The sequence below is a fragment of the Kogia breviceps genome, chromosome 3 (assembly GCF_026419965.1).
Source record: "Kogia breviceps isolate mKogBre1 chromosome 3, mKogBre1 haplotype 1, whole genome shotgun sequence".
NCBI classification, from domain to species: Eukaryota; Metazoa; Chordata; class Mammalia; order Artiodactyla; family Physeteridae; genus Kogia; species Kogia breviceps.
In genome coordinates, this window is record NC_081312.1 from 138,913,419 (window position 1) to 138,934,166 (window position 20,748).

At 43.4% G+C, this 20,748-nt stretch overlaps 1 protein-coding gene across 7 annotated transcripts in view; it reads right to left on the reverse strand.

The window, feature by feature from the left end:
- Window positions 1–20,748, reverse strand: part of TLN2 (talin 2) — a 463,505-nt gene that overhangs the window by 135,607 nt on the left and 307,150 nt on the right. For all 7 annotated transcript variants that reach the window (XM_067029739.1, XM_059058563.2, XM_067029737.1 and 4 more), the window contains 8 exons: window positions 18,116–18,224; window positions 17,144–17,352; window positions 16,489–16,587; window positions 11,617–11,784; window positions 10,092–10,386; window positions 7,316–7,482; window positions 1,718–1,846; window positions 442–555 (listed from right to left, as the gene is read on the reverse strand). In XM_067029739.1, the coding sequence (XP_066885840.1) occupies window positions 442–555; window positions 1,718–1,846; window positions 7,316–7,482; window positions 10,092–10,386; window positions 11,617–11,784; window positions 16,489–16,587; window positions 17,144–17,352; window positions 18,116–18,224 (1,290 nt within the window). The remainder of the gene's footprint in view (window positions 1–441; window positions 556–1,717; window positions 1,847–7,315; window positions 7,483–10,091; window positions 10,387–11,616; window positions 11,785–16,488; window positions 16,588–17,143; window positions 17,353–18,115; window positions 18,225–20,748) is intronic.

Genomic DNA, 20,748 nt, shown 5'->3' on the forward strand with positions numbered 1-20,748 from the left:
GCCGGACAGGATGAATAAATCCTCAGGTGCCATCACTGCAAAGCAGGAAATCACCCCTGCCACAACGAGTGAAGACTGAACACAAAGGCCACCATTCAAAGGGAGGAAGGCACTCTGGAAACTCAATGCTTCATTACCGTTTCAGAGCCCTAAACGGCCTTGTCATTCATCCTCCTTGACTTGTGCTCTCAAAAAGAAGGAAAGGAATCTAGACAAAGGGAAGACAATGCTGGGAAAAACATGTTCTCCTTCCAAACACAGGCCATCCACTTCACAGACAAAAACCAGACGTGTGTGTGTACACCTGGAACGTGGGAGCCGGAACAAACTGGATTAGGGGCCTGGATGATCAGTCTTAACCGAATTACCAGGGCACTGGGCGCTCTAATGTTATCAGGGTCTCCTCCAGCAGACCTGGCTCTCTGGCAGCTGGTGCCTCACCTTGCAGCTCTGGACCAGTTGCTGCTGGGCCGCGGGGTTCTTGTTGGACACGGCAGCGTTCTGGGAGGCGGCAATGGTCTGTGTGGCTGCAGCTGCAGCCTGCTTGGCTGCAACCTGGGGAGGACAGTAAGAGGAGGTGAGGCAGGGTTCACACGTGCAAACACACACACACGCACATTGATATAAATCCCCTCCACTAAAGGGGGGAACCGCACGGCTCCAAGAAAGGGCACGCCAGACACAGATTCCACCCTTTCAGCACCAATGACATTCTAACCTAGCCACGCCCTGTTGTCTTCCTTTGGTTTAAGTACCCTGGGACAATTGAAAAAGACAGGCTCAAGTTCTGATGTTCCATCTGTCATTTCTCAAAAAGACAAGGGACGAGTCCCAGGACCTCGATGTCATTGATAAGCAGCACTAAGTCTAAATGTTTTAGGAGAAAAACATTTCTCTCACAAGAAGCATGGGCTGCTCTCTGGGTCAAGCACCAAGCACAAACACTGGGGCTCCTGACTTGCCTGGGCTCAGAAAGGCCCAGATGTCCCCACTGGCGTACTTAACCGTGTTTGGTCTCTAGTGTTCCTCCACGGACAAGGAGGTCAGCTTTCCTCCAGAACCCAGCAGATTACACATGGAGGGATTCCTCACTAGAGCCAAGTTCTGGCCTCTAATGCCCCCAAATTTTACTCTAAGAATCTCCTGTGTACATTTGTGAGACAGATTTATTTTCTTACAGAATTTGTGCCTATTACTTTTTTTCCCCTGAGAATAAATAAGCATTCTGAAAAACGACAGAAGTATTTATTACTCCCTTCCAAAACCACTTTATCCGCATCTCCAGTCTTCCAAAGTTCCTATCACCTACTGGGAGTCGTGAAAGAGTATTACTTCCAACAATTTAGCTGAAGGTCCTTTCTGAACGTGTACGTCCCTTAATGCCAGGAAAAAAAAACAAAACAAAAAACAAAACCTGGTTCCTCCTGAAAGAAAATTTGAATTCTGTTCAAGAATGTTAAACTCTGAAAAGATTCTGGCATTGTGCAACCATGAACTGAAGCAGTTTTTCAAACTGTGTCAATGGACCTAAACCACTGAACCTAAATGTACAATGTCCCTAAACCAGCCGTTCAAGTTCCTCATGGCACCTAAAGCATTAAACTGCATTGTCTCTCTTGATTTAGCTTCCTTTCTAGGGGCACTGTCTTATGAATTCGCTTATTCTTTCAATGGACTCTGCAAATCTAAAACCTGGAAAACCAGCCTCTTTACTGACCTCTAGTCGGTTCACGATTTTTTTCTTAATGGCATTCTGGGCTGCGGCGTTGGTTGCCACCCGGAGACCTTCTGCGGCTTCTCTCAGCCTTTGCTGCTGGTCCTCGTTCTCAGGGTTGGCTGCAGCTCCCTACAAGGTGAAAAGAAAGATTCCAAGAGGTCCAAGGGGCAGCATGCCACAGACACTGAATTCATGCCTTCAATGTTACTTTTCCCTATGAATACCAAGTAACAGGAAGACAGAAGCCAAAGCAGTATCTTTATGATAAAGATGTTTCCTCTCACAACAAAAAAAAATATCTACCATGGTATGTTTCCAAACTGCACAGCTAAACAAGAACAATCCAATGATAATAATTAAACACTTGAGATCATAGCTTTCATCATCCATATACATTACCTTGTGGTGAGAAACCCAATGGTTTAAAAGATGTTAAGATAAATCTCCCTCCTGATCACATCTCTCAGGGAGAATGTTATTTTAATTGGTGTGACAGACACATATTGCTGCTGAAAGATTCTCCTGTCCTGTGGCACTGGTGAATGAGAATGGGCTAAGATTACAGCAAAACACAGGGGCCGGGAGGGAGGGAGTCGGGGCATGGGAACGCCATCCAAAATTCTATAAGCCAGTGTTGTTCAAGAAAGACCATGTCTAGAAACTGCATTCCTAGAGAGTCTGGGTTGGCAAATATAGGCAGGTAGAATTGGTCCCCAACTGTACTAATGAGAGAAATCGACGCCCCTGTCCAGGCAGGGAAAGAGGAGGGTGCCATGCACAGCTGATGGCCATGTCTCCCTTGGGTAAGCCCGCGGCACTTTTACTGTGTTGCTGTAGGTTAAAGTGTGTTAGGAGTCCAAGTGTATTTTAGTTAGATGGGTAGGATTTTGAAGCAGGGAAAGGCTAAAGGTAATGTAGGGAGAGGATAATTTTACTGCCCAATAACTCGACAAAAACTATAAAGCACATCCAGTCTTCCACCTCCACCTGCAATAAAAGCATCAATCAAGATTCTTCTCACAGGGCCTGGATGCTTTGTGACCAGCACTGGATGTATGTAGATGAATGAGTTTCTTCCCATGAACATTTTCATGCAATAATATTTGCTTGTGAGGCAGAAAGAAACATGCCAATTATCGAAATCAATTTTCTAAACATCTCAATTTTCCATGTGAACACCTTGCTAAATTTACCAATTTACAAAAACCTCTTTCATTGAACTATGATATGTATAAAAAGTCATAGGAATTCACACTGAATGGAACAGTTTTAACATCTTGACAGAGTTGTTTCGGCATCCTCTTGGATGGAATATTCTTTTAAATTTAAACCACTTTTTGTAGTCTTGATTTTTGTGTTTTTAGCAACTAAAAAATTACATTTTTGCATTTCACATGAAAAAGGATTGTTTGGGCTCCTTTTGCGCTCTTCTGCAAGTTTATGAGAGTCATTTTATTTTTTTCTGGTAATCGGGTATTTTCTAAAGCCACTGCTTTATCAATGTCTCCAATGGCATGCCAGCTGTGTGTTTCAAGCAGCAGGAAAGCACCATTCCTGCACGTTACACTGACGTGGGTGTCTGGATCCTTCCTTAGCAATATCTTTTTTATGATGAATGTGTATTAGATATGGGGTACTAATCTTGGCCTGAAATCTTAGTTACTGATTATGAAATATTTTTTTTCTTCACACTAAATATATTCTTTGGAAGTCTAACTATCGTACATTCTTTATCTTTCAACAAAATTCAGCAAATTAAAATATTGCCATGACAACAAAGTATCAACTTTTAACTAAAAAGTTAAAAGAACTTATAAAAACACTCAACCTTGTCCCATCTAATATAAATAATCAAAAATAACAAACACTTTGGTAACTTGGTATAATGCCGTGAAATGGTCTGGGGAGCAGTACACATCTAAAAACAAATGTGCACATTGGTCCTGGCTCAGTCCTGGTTATGTGATGGTAGGTTTAATCTTTCTGAGTTTTAATTTTCTCATTTGTAAACTAAAAGACAGATTAGATTTTTCACTAAGGTTCTTCCCAGCAAGTAATTTTTGTGAAGATGAGGGTCTGCCTGAAATGGCTTTCTTTAAACTTAGGAGAAAAAAAAAGGAAACAAAACTAGTAATAACCTTAAAAAAATTAACTATAATCCAAAACCCTAATGCGTTTGTTTTTTTTTTTTGCATTATGCAGACCTCTCACTGTTGTGGCCTCTCCCGTTGCAGAGCGCAGGCTCCGGATGCGCAGGCTCAGCAGCCGTGGCTCACGGGCCTAGCTGCTTCGCAGCATGTGGAATCTTCCCGGACCGGGGCACGAACCCGTGTCCCCTGCATCGGCAGGCAAACTCTCAACCACTGCGCCACCAGGGAAGCCCCTAATGCGTATTTTTGCTAAAAAGGGATGCTAAGGAGCAGAGTTTCTTGGCTGAAAGAGGGATCAGGGATAGAGGAAGGAAGTTCGGACCCTGGCCCTACTTGGGACTCTCTTCAGCCCTACCCAAGACATATCTCTAAGGACTATCAGCCCCTCAGGTAATAAAATGGTGAGTCAGACAAGGAGGAAGGTCTACTGGATGTCACTGCATGTCACAGTACATCGAAAGTGAAGCAATTCACACACTTGGTTGAGACACATTACTGTTCTGTTAGAGGCCAAGGAGGAGGCTAAGCTGTGGGGATGTTTAATGAATCTGAAATGCATAGGAATACATTCAACATGTTACCTTGGTGATATGAAGTTGAAAGTCATTTCTATTTTCTTATTTATACTTACTGCATTTTCTATTCATTTCACCAAAAGCATGTGCTAATTGCATAATAAAAACAGCATACATAAATACAGCCTTATCCATTTAAAATAGTTCTCACCCGGAAGTAGGCATTGGAATCTTCTGTGAAACACACACACATACACCAGGTCCTAGCAGCGAACTTGGAAGTTAGGATCTTTGGGGGTGGAATTAAGGCATGTGTACTTCAGTAAGTTTCACAGAGTTCTGAAATAGAGCCCTGGATAAGAATCACTGGCTTTTAACAGCAATTAGAGAAGAAAAAGAAATAAAAGAAATCCAAATTGGAAAAGAAGTAGTAAAACTGTCACTGTTTGCAGATGACATGATAATATACATAGAGAAGCCTAAAGATGCTACCAGAAAACTACTAGAGCTAATCAATGAATTTGGAAAAGTAGCAGGATACAAAAGTAATTCACAGAAATCTCTTGCATTCCTATACACTAATGATGAAAAATCTGAAAGAGAAATTAAGGAAACACTCCCATTTACCACTGCAACAAAAAGAATAAAATACCTAGGAATAAACCTACCTAAGGAGACAAAAGACCTGTGTGCAGCAAACTATAAGGCACTGATGAAAGAAAAATTAAAGATGATACAAACAGATGGAGAGATATACCATGCTCCTGGATTGGAAGAATCAACATTGTGAAAATGACTATACTACCCAAAGCAATCTACAGATTCAATGCAATCCCTATCAAACTACCAATGGCATTGTTCACAGAACTAGAACAAAAAATTTCACACTTTGTATGGAAACGCAAAAGACCGCAAATAGCCAAAACAATCTTAAGAAAGAAAAAACAGAGCTGGAGGAATCAGGCTCCCTGACTTCAGACTATACTACAAAGCTACAGTAATCAAGACAGTATGGTACTGTTACAAAAACAGAAATATAGATCAATGGAACAGGATAGAAAGCCCAGAGACAAACCCATGCACAGATGATCACCTTATCTTTGATTAAGGAGGCAAGAATATACAATGGAGAAAAGAGAGCCTCTTCAATAAGTGGTGCTGGGAAAACTGGACAGCTAAATGTAAAAGAATGAAATTAGAACACTAACACCATACAAAATAATAAACTCAAAATGGGTTAAAGACCTAAATGTAAGGCCAGACACTATAAAACTCTTAGAAGAAAACATAGGCAGAACACTCTATGACATAAATCACAGCAAGATTCTTTTTGACCCACCTCCTAGAGAAATGGAAATAAAACCAAAAATAAACAAATGGGACCTAATGAAACTTCAAAGTTTTTGCACAGCAAAGGAAACCATAAACAAAAATCACTGGCTTTTAAGTTAGAATGGGAATCATCAGAAAATCTACAAACAAGAAATGCTGGAGAGGGTGTGGAGAAAAGGGAACCCTCTTGCACTGTTGGTGGGAATGTAAATTGATAACAGCCACTAAGGAGAACAGTATGGAGGTTCCTTGAAAAACTAAAAATTAGAATTACCATATGATCCAGCAATCCCACTACTGGGCATATACCCAGAGAAAACCATAATTCAAAAAGACACATGCACCCCAATGTTCACTGCAGCACTATTTACCATAGCCAGGTCATGGAAGCAATCTAAATGCCCATTGATAGACAAATGGATAAAGAAGATGTGGTACATATATACAATGGAATATTACTCAGCCATAAAAAGGAACGAAACTGGGTCATTTGTAGAGACGTGGATGGATCTAGAGACTGTCATACAGAGTGAAGTAAGTCAGAAAGAGAAAAATAAATATCGTATATTAACACATGTATGTGGAACCTAGAAAAATGGTACAGATGAACTGGCTTGCAGGGCAGAAGTTGAGACACAGATATAGAGAACAAATGTATGGACACCAAGGGGGGAAGCAGTAGGGGGGTGGTGGTGGTGTGATGAATTGGGAGATTGGGGTTGACATGTATACACTGATGTGTATAAAACGGATGACTAATTAGAACCTGCTATATAAAAAAATAAACAAAACTCAAATATTAAAAAAAAAAAAAAGAAGCATCATGACATAGCATAGCCATCAAAAAGCACAAAGCTGTCTGTTAACTCTTTATTCAAACTCTCCTATAAATAGCTACTGGGTTTTGGATAACAGTGAAGCAGGAAACACCTATGAAAAATCTTTTTTTTTTTTAAGTGGTGAGTTTTGAGAATTTGCTGCCTTTATTCTTATATATATATTTATATATACATATATTCTTCTTCAGATTCTTTTCCCATATAGGTTATTACAAAATATGGAGTATACGTCCCTGTGCTATACAGTAGGTCCTTGTTGTTTATCTATTTTATATATAGTAATGTGTATATGTTACTCCCAAATTTCTAATTTGTCCTTCCCCCCACCTTTTCCCCTTTGGTAACCATAAGTTTGTCACCTATGCAAAATCTTGAAAGAAGTTTAGCTGAGAAGTCGAATGGAGGGCAAAGTGACATTAAGGCTGCAGGAAGAAAACAGGTCAAAGTGAATTTACTGTTGAAATTAATCATCATTTTCACTAAAGCCAATGGCAAGGACCCAAAGTAAAAAGAGTACTGACTAAGCAGGGACTCTTGTTGTCTATGGCTGAGTCAGCACCACTTCCCTAAAGAATTTTTTCATTCATGTGTTCCATGACCTTCCCCTTTCCCACTTGAAGAAGGTTATACATTACAAAGCCATACAGATTTTAAACAAACAAAAATGCACGCTCGTCTGACCATTCTCTATCTTGAAGGTAACTTCTAAATCCTAACTTTCAATGATGTTCACTTTTCAATTGAATAAATCCAATGTACTACCTTTGCAGCCTCCACCATGCGAGCGGTAGAGTCAGCCAAGAGTTTGGCTGCTGCCAGGAGCTTCTTGGAATTCTCCATGTCGATTTCTGCTTCCGCATCTGACCTCATGGCGTTGACGAGGTCTGAGGTGGCCTGAGCCAGGACCCGGGCCTGGCGTACCATTTCACCTAGAGGGTGGGACAGAGGATGCAGTCTGTTTGTCTGCTTCCTAAAGCTCAAGGGAAACCTCAGGAGCCAGCACAGTCTTGTCTCTATTCCTCTGGCAAAAGGGACGAAGAGAAATGAGCCTCCATGCTCCATTCCTAAGCAATGAAGCCAAGTCAGATCCTGAACCAAAAATATTCCCTGTGGCTGCCAGGCCTGTCTACCCCCAATCACATCCAAGTTCAGTCTTTAACTGTGTGGGATAAAAATGACATAAGTAACCTAAGAGGAACCCTTTATAAAGAGATGGCAGGGAACAAGATTATGTGGATTTATTATGTGTATTTACGCTTAGTAAATACTTACATAGAAAATATTATTTACCTCACGTCAAAAGCCACTTACACAAAAGCCCCTATAATAAGCTCTTTGAGTAATGTGCACAGGAAAAATATTTTTAAATTTCGAGTCAATCTGCATGCTACCTAACACCAAATGAGTGGTATCACATAACCCACTCTATTTGTGTCACTTGGCTCTCACTCACAGGAAGCACAGACCCCAGTTTCATGCTCAAATGCTGAGATTTGCCTTGGCCCAGTCTTCCTATCAATTTTCTCTTTGCTCACCCTTTCCTTCCCAGCACTGATTTTGATCTCATTATTAATAATTGTTATTCGTAACTGGGATTTTACTGTTATCTATTTCAACTGCCTTTTGGAAATGGGAGGGGTACCGTCATCAACATTAAAAATAAAACTACTCAAATATGAGCAATTTCCTCCCTGAAAGGTCATTTGTGAAGAATGACAAAGCACTGTTAACATTAAGGGGAAAAAAGCTTTCATGAAAATCAAAAAGTGCTCAATTCAAGGTACCCTGGATTGGATCCTGGGACAGTGAATGGACATTAGTGAAAAGTTGGTGAAATCTGAATAATGTCCGTAGTTTAGTTAACAGTAACATACCAATGCTCATCTTCCAGTTCTGACCAATGTCCCGCGGCCTAAGAGAGATGCTAAAAAGGAGGGAAACTGCGAAGGGTAAAGGAGAAGTCTATTACCCCAGCAACTTTACTGTATATAGAAACAATATTCCACAATAAAAAGTTTATTAAAAAAATAAAAACAAAAGAACCAAAAATATCCAGATGTGTGGAGCAGTGCCATCTCTTAAATCACTGAAGAAGGATAGGGAAAATCACAAGGTAATTTTCTTTAAAAATATACTCGTTAAGAAGTATTGCTCTGTGCTGAGGAAGAAGTAGGAAAATAGACTTCTTACAAACTCCTGGTAGGGTTGCAAATTGTGGAAACTTTCTGGAGAGAAATTTCAGACATGTTTAAAATAAAAAATGTACATACTTATTGGCCCAGAAATTCAACTGATAGCAATTTCTCCTACATATACTCCCCAAAGTAAACAGAGATATTTTTACAAGAATGGTTACTGCAATATTAATTTTGTAAAACAAACAGAAACTTGGAAACCACCTAAATGTCCGTTAAAAGACAACTGGTTAAGTAGATTATGGTGCGTTCATTGAATAGAACACTATGCTGTCATTAAAAAGATTCGTGTATAGGTCAACATGAAGAAACTTTCTAATGTATTCAGTGAAAAAGGTTGTAGAAGAGTATGTGTAACCGAATTCCATTAATATGAAAAGAAAGAGGGTGTTGTACATACACATAAATGTCAGTAGGAAGAGTGAACATTTCTGCAAAGATGAAACAAATTGGTAAGTGGTCAATTCTAGAGATTTAGATGGGATAGTGATGGGCTGGGTCTGGGGAGATGGAATTTTTAACTAATAGACCGAAAAGGTGCATTTTACATACATACACACACACACATTTTTTAATATATATTGTGATGTTTGACATCTTACAAAAACCTTTCTGGTTGGAAAGAGACTGCCCCTCCCGGAGCTAGCCAATACTTAGAGATAGTAAAGGGTCTAGCCAAGAGCATGGTGGTAAACTACCCAATCCAGAGTCATCCTCTGTCTGGTCCCTACAGCCCAGGAGGCAATATTCCTCTGCCTTCATCATCCCAGAGCCATGCACCAGGCAACTAGGGATCACCCCTATAAGGGTAGAGCCAGCTGAAATTATTCAGACTAGCCAAACTTAAGCTCCAAACTTGCTCCATCTTGCCTTTCCCACAGAAATCCCAAAATAGTTGGTGGCCTAAGCTCTCTCCTCAATGCTGTCTTCTGCCATCTGATCAGAACTTGATGCTTCCCCTGTGACCCTGTGTGACATGCAGTGACCCCGTCTGGGACCTGTCAGTATAATAAACTTCATTCCAAGCCTCATTCTTGCCTCCCCCTGTGGCTGCACCAACTTTACCGTATCCAACATGGACATTCTTGGAACAAAAGGGATTTACTGTGTACCTAAATTATTAAATAAAGATACCCTAGTTAATGTTAAGTCTTTCAGTATTGCTGGGGCAGGCACATAAGGAGTCTCAAATCTTCCCAGCCTCAGGGAAGAAGTCTCTGACTGAGGCGGGTGAGAACTTGCCCTTTTGCCAGATGTCCAGGCAACCATAGTCCAACTCACTCACAACCAACACCATCAGGGAACCCTAAACCGACCGGCCCTCCCGCAGACCAGCCCCTCACCAGCATCGCCCATGGAGCTGAAGATGCTCTCGGTGACACACATGATGGTGTCGGTGGCCTGGTCATAGCGACCAATGGGCTCGCCTCGGCTGGCGAACTGTCGCACATGCTGCAGGAGATCGTGGAGGGCCTGGCTGACCACACTGGCCGCCGCGCTGACCTGCTTCAGCAGCTCAGTGTCGTCGGTGGCTGCCTGGCAGGCGTGGACGCAGTTCTCCACTGAGCGGTCCACGAGCTTCCCTGCTTCAATCAGCTGCTCCTGGCACACAGGGGAGCTGATGGTGGGGCTCACGACCTGAAGCAAGACAGGAGTGGGTCTTGGTTACCGTGGGACAACTCTGGTCTCCAGCACCCACTAGCATTTCCACCACATCCTTCCGTGGTCTAGGCCTCAGTTCCTTATTTATAGGACCAGGGATTCAACCAAACCATCACTGAGGTTCCTCATACTTCACCATTTCACTTTGTGATTTTAGATGCCCGTTAACTTTCATCTCCATGAGCGCTCTACAACCATTGATACTACTGACTACTTCTGTAGAGAGAAATTTCTGATATTTACTATTTATACCTCCTGCTCTTAGGAACCTCTGAATTGAGTCTTCTGAGCTGAGATAAAGATTATGTAAAAGAATTATATTTTTTTTCCCCAGAGGAATATATTATATTTCCTGGAACTCTGCCTCATGGTACTTAAAAGGTTAGGGGAGTTGTGTCCGTCATCTGTGATACTAGGATGCTGAACAAGGAAAGCAGGAGGGAGACCATCAGTGACCCCTCTGACGGATGTTACAAATCCTCCAATAGGACCAGAAATGCCAGGCTGAACCAGATTACACATCTGTACAATATGTTATGTCATCAGGCTGAGAAACAGATGGCTCCCATCTTGTGACACGTCATCTCAGCAAAGATACACATGGTTGAGTGGAAAGGGTATCTGAAGCCAGACTGGCCCGAGTTGCAATCCTAGTCCTGCCACTTACGATTTCTGTGGTTGTAATCAGTAACATCTAAGGGCCTCAGTTTCCTCTTCAGTAAACCAGGGATGATGGTGCTTAATGAAGTAATGTATTACACAGAGAGTGTACATCTTAACTGGCAACCATGAACTTCATCATTACCTCCTTCTGATTCTGTGCAGTGCATAAAGGGCTCCCATGGACTCTACAGATGATTACTGAACCCATATATAATGCCGTAACTGCACAATCCAAGAGCTCTTTGTGCACAGGAGTAAAGAAGACATACTGAGAAGTCCAAAGGGGAGACACAGCAACTGGCATGTAGAAATGGCAATTAGATACAAAAAGTACCACTGCCTGAGGGCTTGAACAAGGAAAAAATGATTAAAGAATTGGACACCTTATGCTAAAATCCTGTCATGTCACCTAAAAGACACCTGAAGCAAGCTCTAAGTCTTAGACAATTTTAACAAGTTCTGTCCCTGGTTCCTCCCAATGACTGGAGGCAGGTAAGAGCATGTGACACTCTGTAGAAAGGGCTGGGGTGCCAGCTGGCTTACCTTGGCACACGCCACAAGCTGGGAGGTGGAGAGGGCACACTGGGTGGCAGCAGCAATCACCCTGTTCTGTAGGACTGTGTCCTCAGCCACTTGGGCAACATTCTTTGCCTTTAGTACCAACATGGCAGCAGCATTGGCAACAGCTTTGGCCAAACTCATTAAGACGTCCTAAGAAAAGGGGGAAAAAAAATAGTCATTTATATTTTCCCAATCACTCTTCACAGCCTGAAAGTAAAGTGTGGTGTCCACTTAAACATTTTATTAAAATTCCATTTGACCTTTTTCCTTCAGTACTTTAGAATAATATTTTTCCATTTATTTTTCTGAAATTTCAAGTTAGCCTGAGAACTAATTAAGGAAGGAGACTTACATCCTGATAACACAGTCTCCTATACATTAAGTAGCATAGGTTTCAATCCAAAATAGGTTAGTGTGAGGGAAAGGCTTGTATTTTAACCACTGACTCACATTGGTGCACTTAACACTCAGCATCTTGACAACATCTCCTGAGTGTATGTGGTGGATCAGCTGAAAATACACAGTATGAGCAAGTCGGAAGGGTAAAATTCATGGCCTCCACATCATCATGCCCAACTATAACTTGAAAATTTAGTTTTCTGATTTCTACTTTGCACAAGATCCAAGCTGTCATCAGAAATTCATCCACATCTTGGCCTCCAGAGGGCAACGTTGAACATGCACAGGTAGCACCTCCAGCTCAAGAGCCTATGAATGCTCTAAACATAAGTTATTCTCAGTGTTCTGTAGCCTTCTGGATGGAGATTAATTATTATGAAAAGTGGAAAGGGAGCCTACATAAATAAACCAGCTACAAGAAGACCTCACTGAAGATGCAAGGAGCTCTGAGCCTTTTAAGATCAGTTTATGCTTCAAGTCAACATAAAGGCTTTCTGCCTGCAGGATGGAAAATCCTTTGACTTAGCCCATCAGATTTGTCACCCATTTCTGTGACCTGAAGAATCACCACTGCTACGTTTAATTCACTTCTTGGCTTTTAATACTGAAGGTCATTTATTTGGTTTGGAAATGCCTTCCCAAACATATAAGCCATTATTATTTTGAACATGTCAAGGCTTTCTCCCAGAGGAAATGTGGTCAGAAGTCTTTATTAATTCAATGAAAAGCACTTTTTTTTTTTTTTTTTTGCTGTATGTGGGCCTCTCACTGCTGTGGCCTCTCCTGCCACGGAGCACAGGCTCCGGACGCGCAGGCTCAGCGGCCATGGCCCACGGGCCCAGCCGCTCCAGGACACGCGGGATCCTCCCAGACCGGGGCACGAACCTGCATCCCCTACATCAGCAGGCGGACTCCCAACCACTGCGCCACCAGGGAAGCCCTGAAAAGCACTTTTGATTCTGAATGCAAAGGGCACCACAGAGTCTTTACAATAAGATATTTTATGAGAAGATATACTGGGAAGAGTGTTTAGCCTGTACAATTTTACACAGAGCGAAGACTATATCTTATCCAGGCAAATCAGAAACCCATGAATCCACCAAATAAGCAGATATTAAAATGGACAACAACAAAGCAGCCTGAAAGGAACAGTTTGGTCCAGCCTTTTTTAGGTCTCTGGTGTTTACTGGATGTCCAAGGAAAAACCACAGCCTGCGGTGCCGAAAGTTGAAGATGCCTTTGGGATCTGACTGGCACTCATCTGTCATACAACTTCTAGAAACTGCTCCCAACATGGCCTGCAAAGTTACAGTTCTTGGACATCTATCTCAATGCTCAGTGAAAACAAAATTTGAATGTCACAAATTATTATAAAGATTTTTAAAAGCAGTCTTCCCAAAATGGGTCAAAGTATTCCTTCCCTTGATAGGGATCCATCTTTTCACCCAGGGACCAAGATTTGGTCATGCAAACTCTTGATTGTTCTAAAGGGTTTTGTTAGACTGAGTTAAAGAAATCCTGCTCCTCCTATTAATTTTGTTCCAGAAAAAAAATACAGTTAGCAAAAGAACGCGATACTATGGCTATAGTTGCTGACAAGGCCCTTGTCAAACTTTTCAACAAGACCACTATTATGCAGCTCATGTAAAATAAATCTTTGTTAACTCTGGGAACATGCAGTACATTGAAAACTCAATAAAAAGCTCCAAGATAGGATCTCAAGAATCAGAAAAATAGAGAGTAAGAAATCCAATGTCAGTAAGCCAGGGGCTACCCATAACTGGAGGAGGTTGTAGGATCACCTTACTACCCTGGTGTTTACCTAGAGAAAGGGGAACATTCAAGCCAGGCCTTCCCCTGTTAAGAAAGCCTCCACAGGACCTACCCTAAACTCGAACCTGCTTTCCTAGCACGTCTGCATAGAAGTAGACATTAGGAGGCGGAGTTTGCATTTACACTGTGATGGAAACAGTCTGTCAAAGAAAAAAAAAAAAAAGAGGCAAATCTTAAAAGAAAAACAAAAAACACCTCAAGGCAGGGACTTCTCTGGTGGCACAGTGGTTAAGAATCTGCCTGCCAATGCAGGGGTCATGGGTTCGATCCCTGGTCCGGGAAGATCCCACATGCTGTGGAGCAACTAAGCCCGTGTGCCACAACTACTGAGCTTGCGCGCCTAGAGCCCACACACCGCAAACAACAGTAGCCCCTGCTCGGTGCAACTAGCGAAAGCCCATGTGCAGCAGTGAAGACTCAACACATTCAAAAATAAATAAATACATACATACATACTCAAGGATACATGAGATGCCTTAACAAAGAACTGTGACTTCCCTCTCAATCTTCCCAAACACTTTGGAAAATAAGTTGACTGCTTCAAGATAATTAAGCCTAGTAAACCAACAGATGCATCTCGTATTTACACAATTCCTAAGTAGGTACCTACCTACAAAGAATTACTTGCTCTAATACAGAATGCACAGGACAACACAAGGGGAGTTAGGGGATCTGACTAAGGGGAAGTCAGGATGGGGACACAATTTGCTTGGCTTTAGTGAGATGTATTTATGTGGTCTACAGTTAATTCTGTTTATAGTTATTACTGGCCATTCCAGCATAGAAATGGCTTCCAGAAATACTCCTACCACTCATGATGGGTCTCAGCCTCCATGATCAAATGAATGTTCAGGCACTGAATGTCTCATTGTATTGCAGGATCTGAATGAGTGCTATGTTCCCAGCACCCCAGGAATGCGGAGAGTAGAGAAGGTACATGTTTCATGTATCCACAACATACATGACCATGTCTTAGCGTAACTGACACGTCTTGAGGTGATGAAGTTCGGCAGTTCTAGACAAAATAGCAAGCAAAATTGCCCCCTTTGAAGCTACTTGAATGCTAATGGAAAGTTGAATGATCCTTTCATTCTGAATTCTACAGAAAGGCCAAACATTGAAGCTGACATAGGATTTGGAAAAGGGCATCTTCCAGAGAACAAGGGCTCAAACTATAACAGTTTCATTAGAATGTATTTGTATGTTACTTGTAAAATGAAGACCTAGGAGGATGAGGAATGAAAGGCATCTGCCCACAAGTATGTGAAGAGTTCATCTGAGCCTGAAGATCCCTGGCAGAAGGCCTCCACACCCCATCTGCGGGGTCTGGGAATAGAGGCAGACAGCTTGAGATCTTGTCTGAGCTGGCAGTGCATCCAGCCAGCTGCAAACAGTGGCTACAGCTGATCCCCAAAGGACATGTACCTGATATTAAAAAAAAAAGGGGTGACAAAAAAGACTGCCACACTTGTGGTTTTGGATATGACACAGACAAGAGACCCAGCTCTAAACACAAAGGAAAGCCTGTCCTATGTGTGAGCAGAGTGTAAGGGAGTGCTCGTGTTTTCACTCTTACATGTGAACTCAAGAATGATGCAATTAGGGACTTCCCTGGTGGCGCAGTAGTTAAGAATCCTCCCGCTGGGGAAGGAGAAGCTGGGACGAAGTGAGAGAGTAGCACTGACATACCAAATGTAAAATAGATAGCTAGTGGGAAGCAGCCACATAGCACAGGGAGGTCAGCTCGGTGCTTTGTGACCACCTAGAGGGGTGGGTAGGGAGGATGGGAGGGAGGCTCAAGAGGGAGGGAATATGGGGATATATGTATACCTACAGCTGATTCACTTTGTTGTACAGCAAAAACTAACACAATATTGCAAAGCAATTACACTCCAATGAAGATATTTTTAAAAAGAGAAAAAAGGAATCCGCATGCCAATGCAAGGGACACAGGTTCGATCCCTGGTCTGGGAAGATCCCACATGCCGCAGAGCAACTAAGCCCGCGAGCCACAACTACTGAGCCCACGCGCCTAAAGCCTGTGCTCCGCGATAAGAGAAGCCACCGCAATGAGAGCCCGTGCACCGCAATGAACAGTAGTCCCAGCTCGTCGCAACTAAAGAATGCCCGCACACAGCAACGAAGACCCAACACAGCCAAAAATAAAGAAATATATTTATAAGGTAAAAAGAAAAAAATTTTTTTAAAGTAATGTCTTCATAAAAAGGAGAAAGGAAAAAAAAAAAGAATGATGCAATTAAAAACCGCCCCAAATAGATAAAACAAGCTTGGCCATGAGTCGATAACTCTAGAGGTTGGGTGGTCGATATAAGGGTGGTTGTGACATTATTCCATCCATATTTGTGTTTGAAGAAAGTGTAGCATGCTGAGTAGTGAGAACAGCTAAGTAAGTGTTTCAAAGTGGTGATGCATGATGTAAGTGAAATGAGTCTTTCAATTAAAAATTCTTTCTCTTTAACACATAAAGACCACACTCCGAGAAAATCCACCTTCATCTTTGTTTCGTCAGCTCAAGGAAGACTCAGTTTTTCATTACCTTCTCCCTGCTTGGGTCTAAGGCCATTGCTTAGGCTCCAAGATTATGGGCTGCAAATATCTTACCTGGAATCGCTCATCAGTCTCATTCTCTCCGATCTGCCGCAGAAGATCTCCACTGGCTTGTCCAATGCTTCCAGCGGCGGTCAATACTGTCTGTCGAGGCTACGAACACAGAGCACATCTTAGTGGGAAAGAGAATGCATTGCCTCCCCAGCACCATCAGACAGGGCAGTGCAGGAAGAGGAATCCTACAGGATGGCCTCCTCCTGCACCTCAGTGAGACTCTTGAACTATCTGCCAGATGAGAGATCTACACATCCTGGTGGAATCTGTGCAAGGAAAAGCCTGTGGCTCACAAACCAGCAATGGCTGCATAGATGTGAGATGTTCAAATACTGAGCCTCTCGTTCAGCTGGTAGGAAATTAGCATACAGACTTGTATCCCCTTTAAATGTGTATTGGTCATGTGTGTTAGTTTCTGAGGTTACATCTAATCAAGTACCCTTGGGTGGGGAAAGGAGGCTTCCTACTAAGAGCTCAACCAGTCTCAAAGGTTGAACCATGGTTTCTGCACCCAGGTCACCCACTCCAAACCCCAGAGGGTGGGAACATGAGTCGTCAGAATGGAAGGGACAGCTCAGGAAGCAAGAACCGCGTGGGACCCAAACATTGCACCTCCCTCATCAGAACTCGAGTAACTGATGGCCCCAAAGCTCACCTCTCCAGAAGTTGGCTGCACAGCTTTCAGCAAATCCGACACGGCCCCGGCAAGGGTCCTCGCAGCTCTGAGCAAATCCTCCCCGCTGCCTACTTCATCGTCCATGAGGGCCGCCAACAGCTTCACGCCCTTGGACATCTCCGTCAGGTTGGAAGAAATGGTGGTGATGGCACATCCCACAGCGGTGTAGTCGGTGTCTGCAGGGTCACCTGGGACAGAGAAGGACCATCACCATCAAAGGAGGGTGGTGAAGGTTGAGGGGAGCCCAGGTTGACAGGAAACAGGGTAACACCGGCAGCAGAACCCTGCCCCCACCAACAACGCCCCCATCCTACAGGAGTCAGACGTCTCCCCTTCTCCAAGGTACTGCTCTTCATGGGGTCCTTTTACCCCAAGGCCTCATATATTAAAATACTGAGCATGTGCACCTTTAAAATTCCCAAGGAAGAATCAGCATCTCACGGCCCTTTTCAGAAGGCTGCTCCGAGGTCAGCTGCTTGGAGAGGTCAACTCTACCCCTGAAACACTGCAACGCTGCTTGGTGAAGCCAAGATCTTCCCTGGCTCTCATGTGACAGCGCAAGGCTGGGAGTCATGCTATACAGAGGAGACCTCGGCTGGACAAGACAGAAGAAGGCACCCATGATAGCTAGTCATCTAAAACCATTTTGAGACTGTAAGCTCTCAGAAGGGAGAAACGGGCCTCAATATACTTTGAAGTATGTCCAGCAGCTTGACGAACTATGAGAAGAGCTGCATAAATGCTTTTTATTGATGATGCATGATACAGACAAAAAGGCATGAGATGTTCACCACATCTCTCCTGGGTCAATGGAAGAAAATGTCTGAAGCATTGTGAGGGCCTAATAATAGACTCTCCTCTCAGAATAGGAAAAATCTGTTGTTTCAATCAAAGAATAAGAACTTTTTTTTAACAAAATCACAATACACCACAAATTCCTCGGGGACTTACCGGCTGTGAGGTTAACAACTGAAGCTGTTCCAGCTGTGATGGCATCAACTTGAGAGTGGATTTCATGTTTGGATTCATCGACTTTATTCTGAACCCATACCCTAGACGCCTGCAAAACCAGACAACTTCATGACAAAACTGCTGCACAGGATTGCCCAGGAAACCAGAGAAGTCGTACCATAAAATGAGACCAGCGTTTTGGCTACACTCTTCTCACTGGGCCAGCACCAACGAGGCCCTTAAGTCACCTTGAACGATGTCCTTAACAGGCTTCTTGCTCATTCACTCATGCTGAGTGGCATGTAAATTCTCAGTGCTTTTTTTTTTTTTTTTTTTGCGATAGGCCTCTCTCACTGTTGTGGCCTCTCCCATTGCGGAGCACAGGCTCCGGACGCGCAGGCACAGCGGCCATGGCTCACGGGCCTAGCTGCTCCGTGGCATGTGGGATCTTCCCGGGCCGGGGGACGAACCCGCGTCCCCTGCATCGGCAGGCGGACTCTCAACCACTGCGCCACCAGGGAAGCCCTCTCAGTGCTTTTTACTCACGTTATGTTTTCTTTAAGATCTTGGAGAGAAAAATTCTGTGGCTTTATGTAGGTAAATTCAATTTAAAAAATGAAAATAATTAATATCTCATAATAACACCGCACAGTGGCAACAACAACTGTTGCTAATTTTCATCTTGTTTTTTAGAGAATGGGGTTAGAATTAGGGTGTTCTACCTCATGAGTGTTCTATCAGTGTAGCAATTGTCTTTTGTTCACAAGATGAATGTCGTGTTGACGTGGCACCTTTCCTGGTAGGGTTTGGGGAGGTGGTTGTCAAGACCCCTGCTCTGGATCCGACTCTACCACTAACAAATGATATGACTTTTAGCACATTTCACCCAACTCCTGTGCCTTTCATTTCTTCTACTGTGGAATCTCACTCAATGGTTTTTTAAAACCTTTCTAGTTCTTATACTTCATGTTCATTTGACCCTATAAATGGCAAATTCTGTTTTTGGCCGTTTCTGGTCTTAGCCAATAAATGCTCATTTACACTGGTAATGATGATCCTATGGTAATATAAGGTGCTGATCTGCTTCCCAAAACATTCCCAAAATATTAATCTTGGTTCAGCGTATGTCTAGCACTAAAATATTCTATAGGGCTTCCCTGGTGGCGCAGTGGTTGAGAATCCGCCTGCCGATGCAGGGGACACGGGTTCGTGCTCCGGTCTGGGAGGATCCCACATGCCGTGGAGCGGCTGGGCCCGTGAGCCATGGCCGCTGAGCCTGCGCGTCCGGAGCCTGTGCTCCGCAATGGGAGAGGCCACAACAGTGAGAGGCCCGCCTAGCACCAAAAAAAAAAAAAAAAAAAAAAAAAAAAAAAAAAAATTCTATATACTAACTCTTTGAAAATTGGTGAAGCAAGAATATTAAATCCAGATATTTTAAAACTTTCTCTCACAACTGTGCTGGATATGAGAGTCTGCCATATGTATTTTTACTCTCAAGCTCCCCAAAGCAAAATATTTCATGACTTCAGGGACCTGGGAGAAACAGCACTAAGGATGCTGCACCCTGCAGGTAACACAAGTACACAAATGAAAAAAACCAAGCAGGGAGAACTTGGAGGCAGTTATCCTGGCTGGACAAGATGAGGCTAAAAATTGTGTCTTGGTTCTGGCCCTATGATGGTCCAGCAGTCTTAAAGCAGTGGTCTTCAACCCTGGCTGCATATTAGAATCACACTAGGGAGATGAAAACCCACTGATACCCCGGCCCCACCCCTAGCAACACTGATTTGTTTGGTCTGACCTGGGCCCTAGGCTTAGTCCTTAAAACTCCTCAGGTGATTTTTTTTTTTTTCCCCGGTATGCGGGCCTCCCAACGCTGCGGCCTCCCCGGTTGCAGAGCACAGGCTCTGGACGCACAGGCTCAGCAGCCATGGCTCACGGGTCCAGCTGCTCCGCGGCACATGGGATCCTCCCGGACCGGGGCACAAACCCGCGTCCCCTGCATTGGCAGGCGGACCCCCAACCACTGCACCACCAGGGAAGCCCATCCTCAGGTGATTTTAATGTGCGAAGCAGGGCAGGGAAGGATGGTGAAAGCCAGTGGTTTGCAAATGTGTACACAAAACAGTTAGGAACTTCACTAAAATGCAGATTCCGATTCAGAAGTTTGGGGTAAGGCCTAAGATTCTGCACCTCTCGCAAGATCCTAAGTGCTGCCAATGCTGCTGGCCTGTGGATCACAATTTAAGTAACAAGGGGCTAGACGATTTCATGCAGCAGCAGCTACAGGAAGGCAGCTAATCGCCCTGCCTCACTGAAAAGCTCAATAGTAGTAACCCAGTGGTTTGTGAAGCATGGTCTCTGGACAAGTAGCAGCAGCACCTGAGAACTTGCTGGAAATGCAAATTCTCAGGCCCCACCCCAGACCTACTGAGTCAGAAACATTGGGGGAGGGGACCAGCAATCTGTTTTAGCAAGCCCTCTGAATGACTCTGATGCTTGCTCAAGTGTATGAACCATTGGTAAATACTAACACCAAACCTAGCTAATACTCACTGGGCTCTCACTATGTGCTACATGCGGGACTGAGAACTCTACGTGATTGGATTGTTGGGTCTTCACAACAGCCTTAC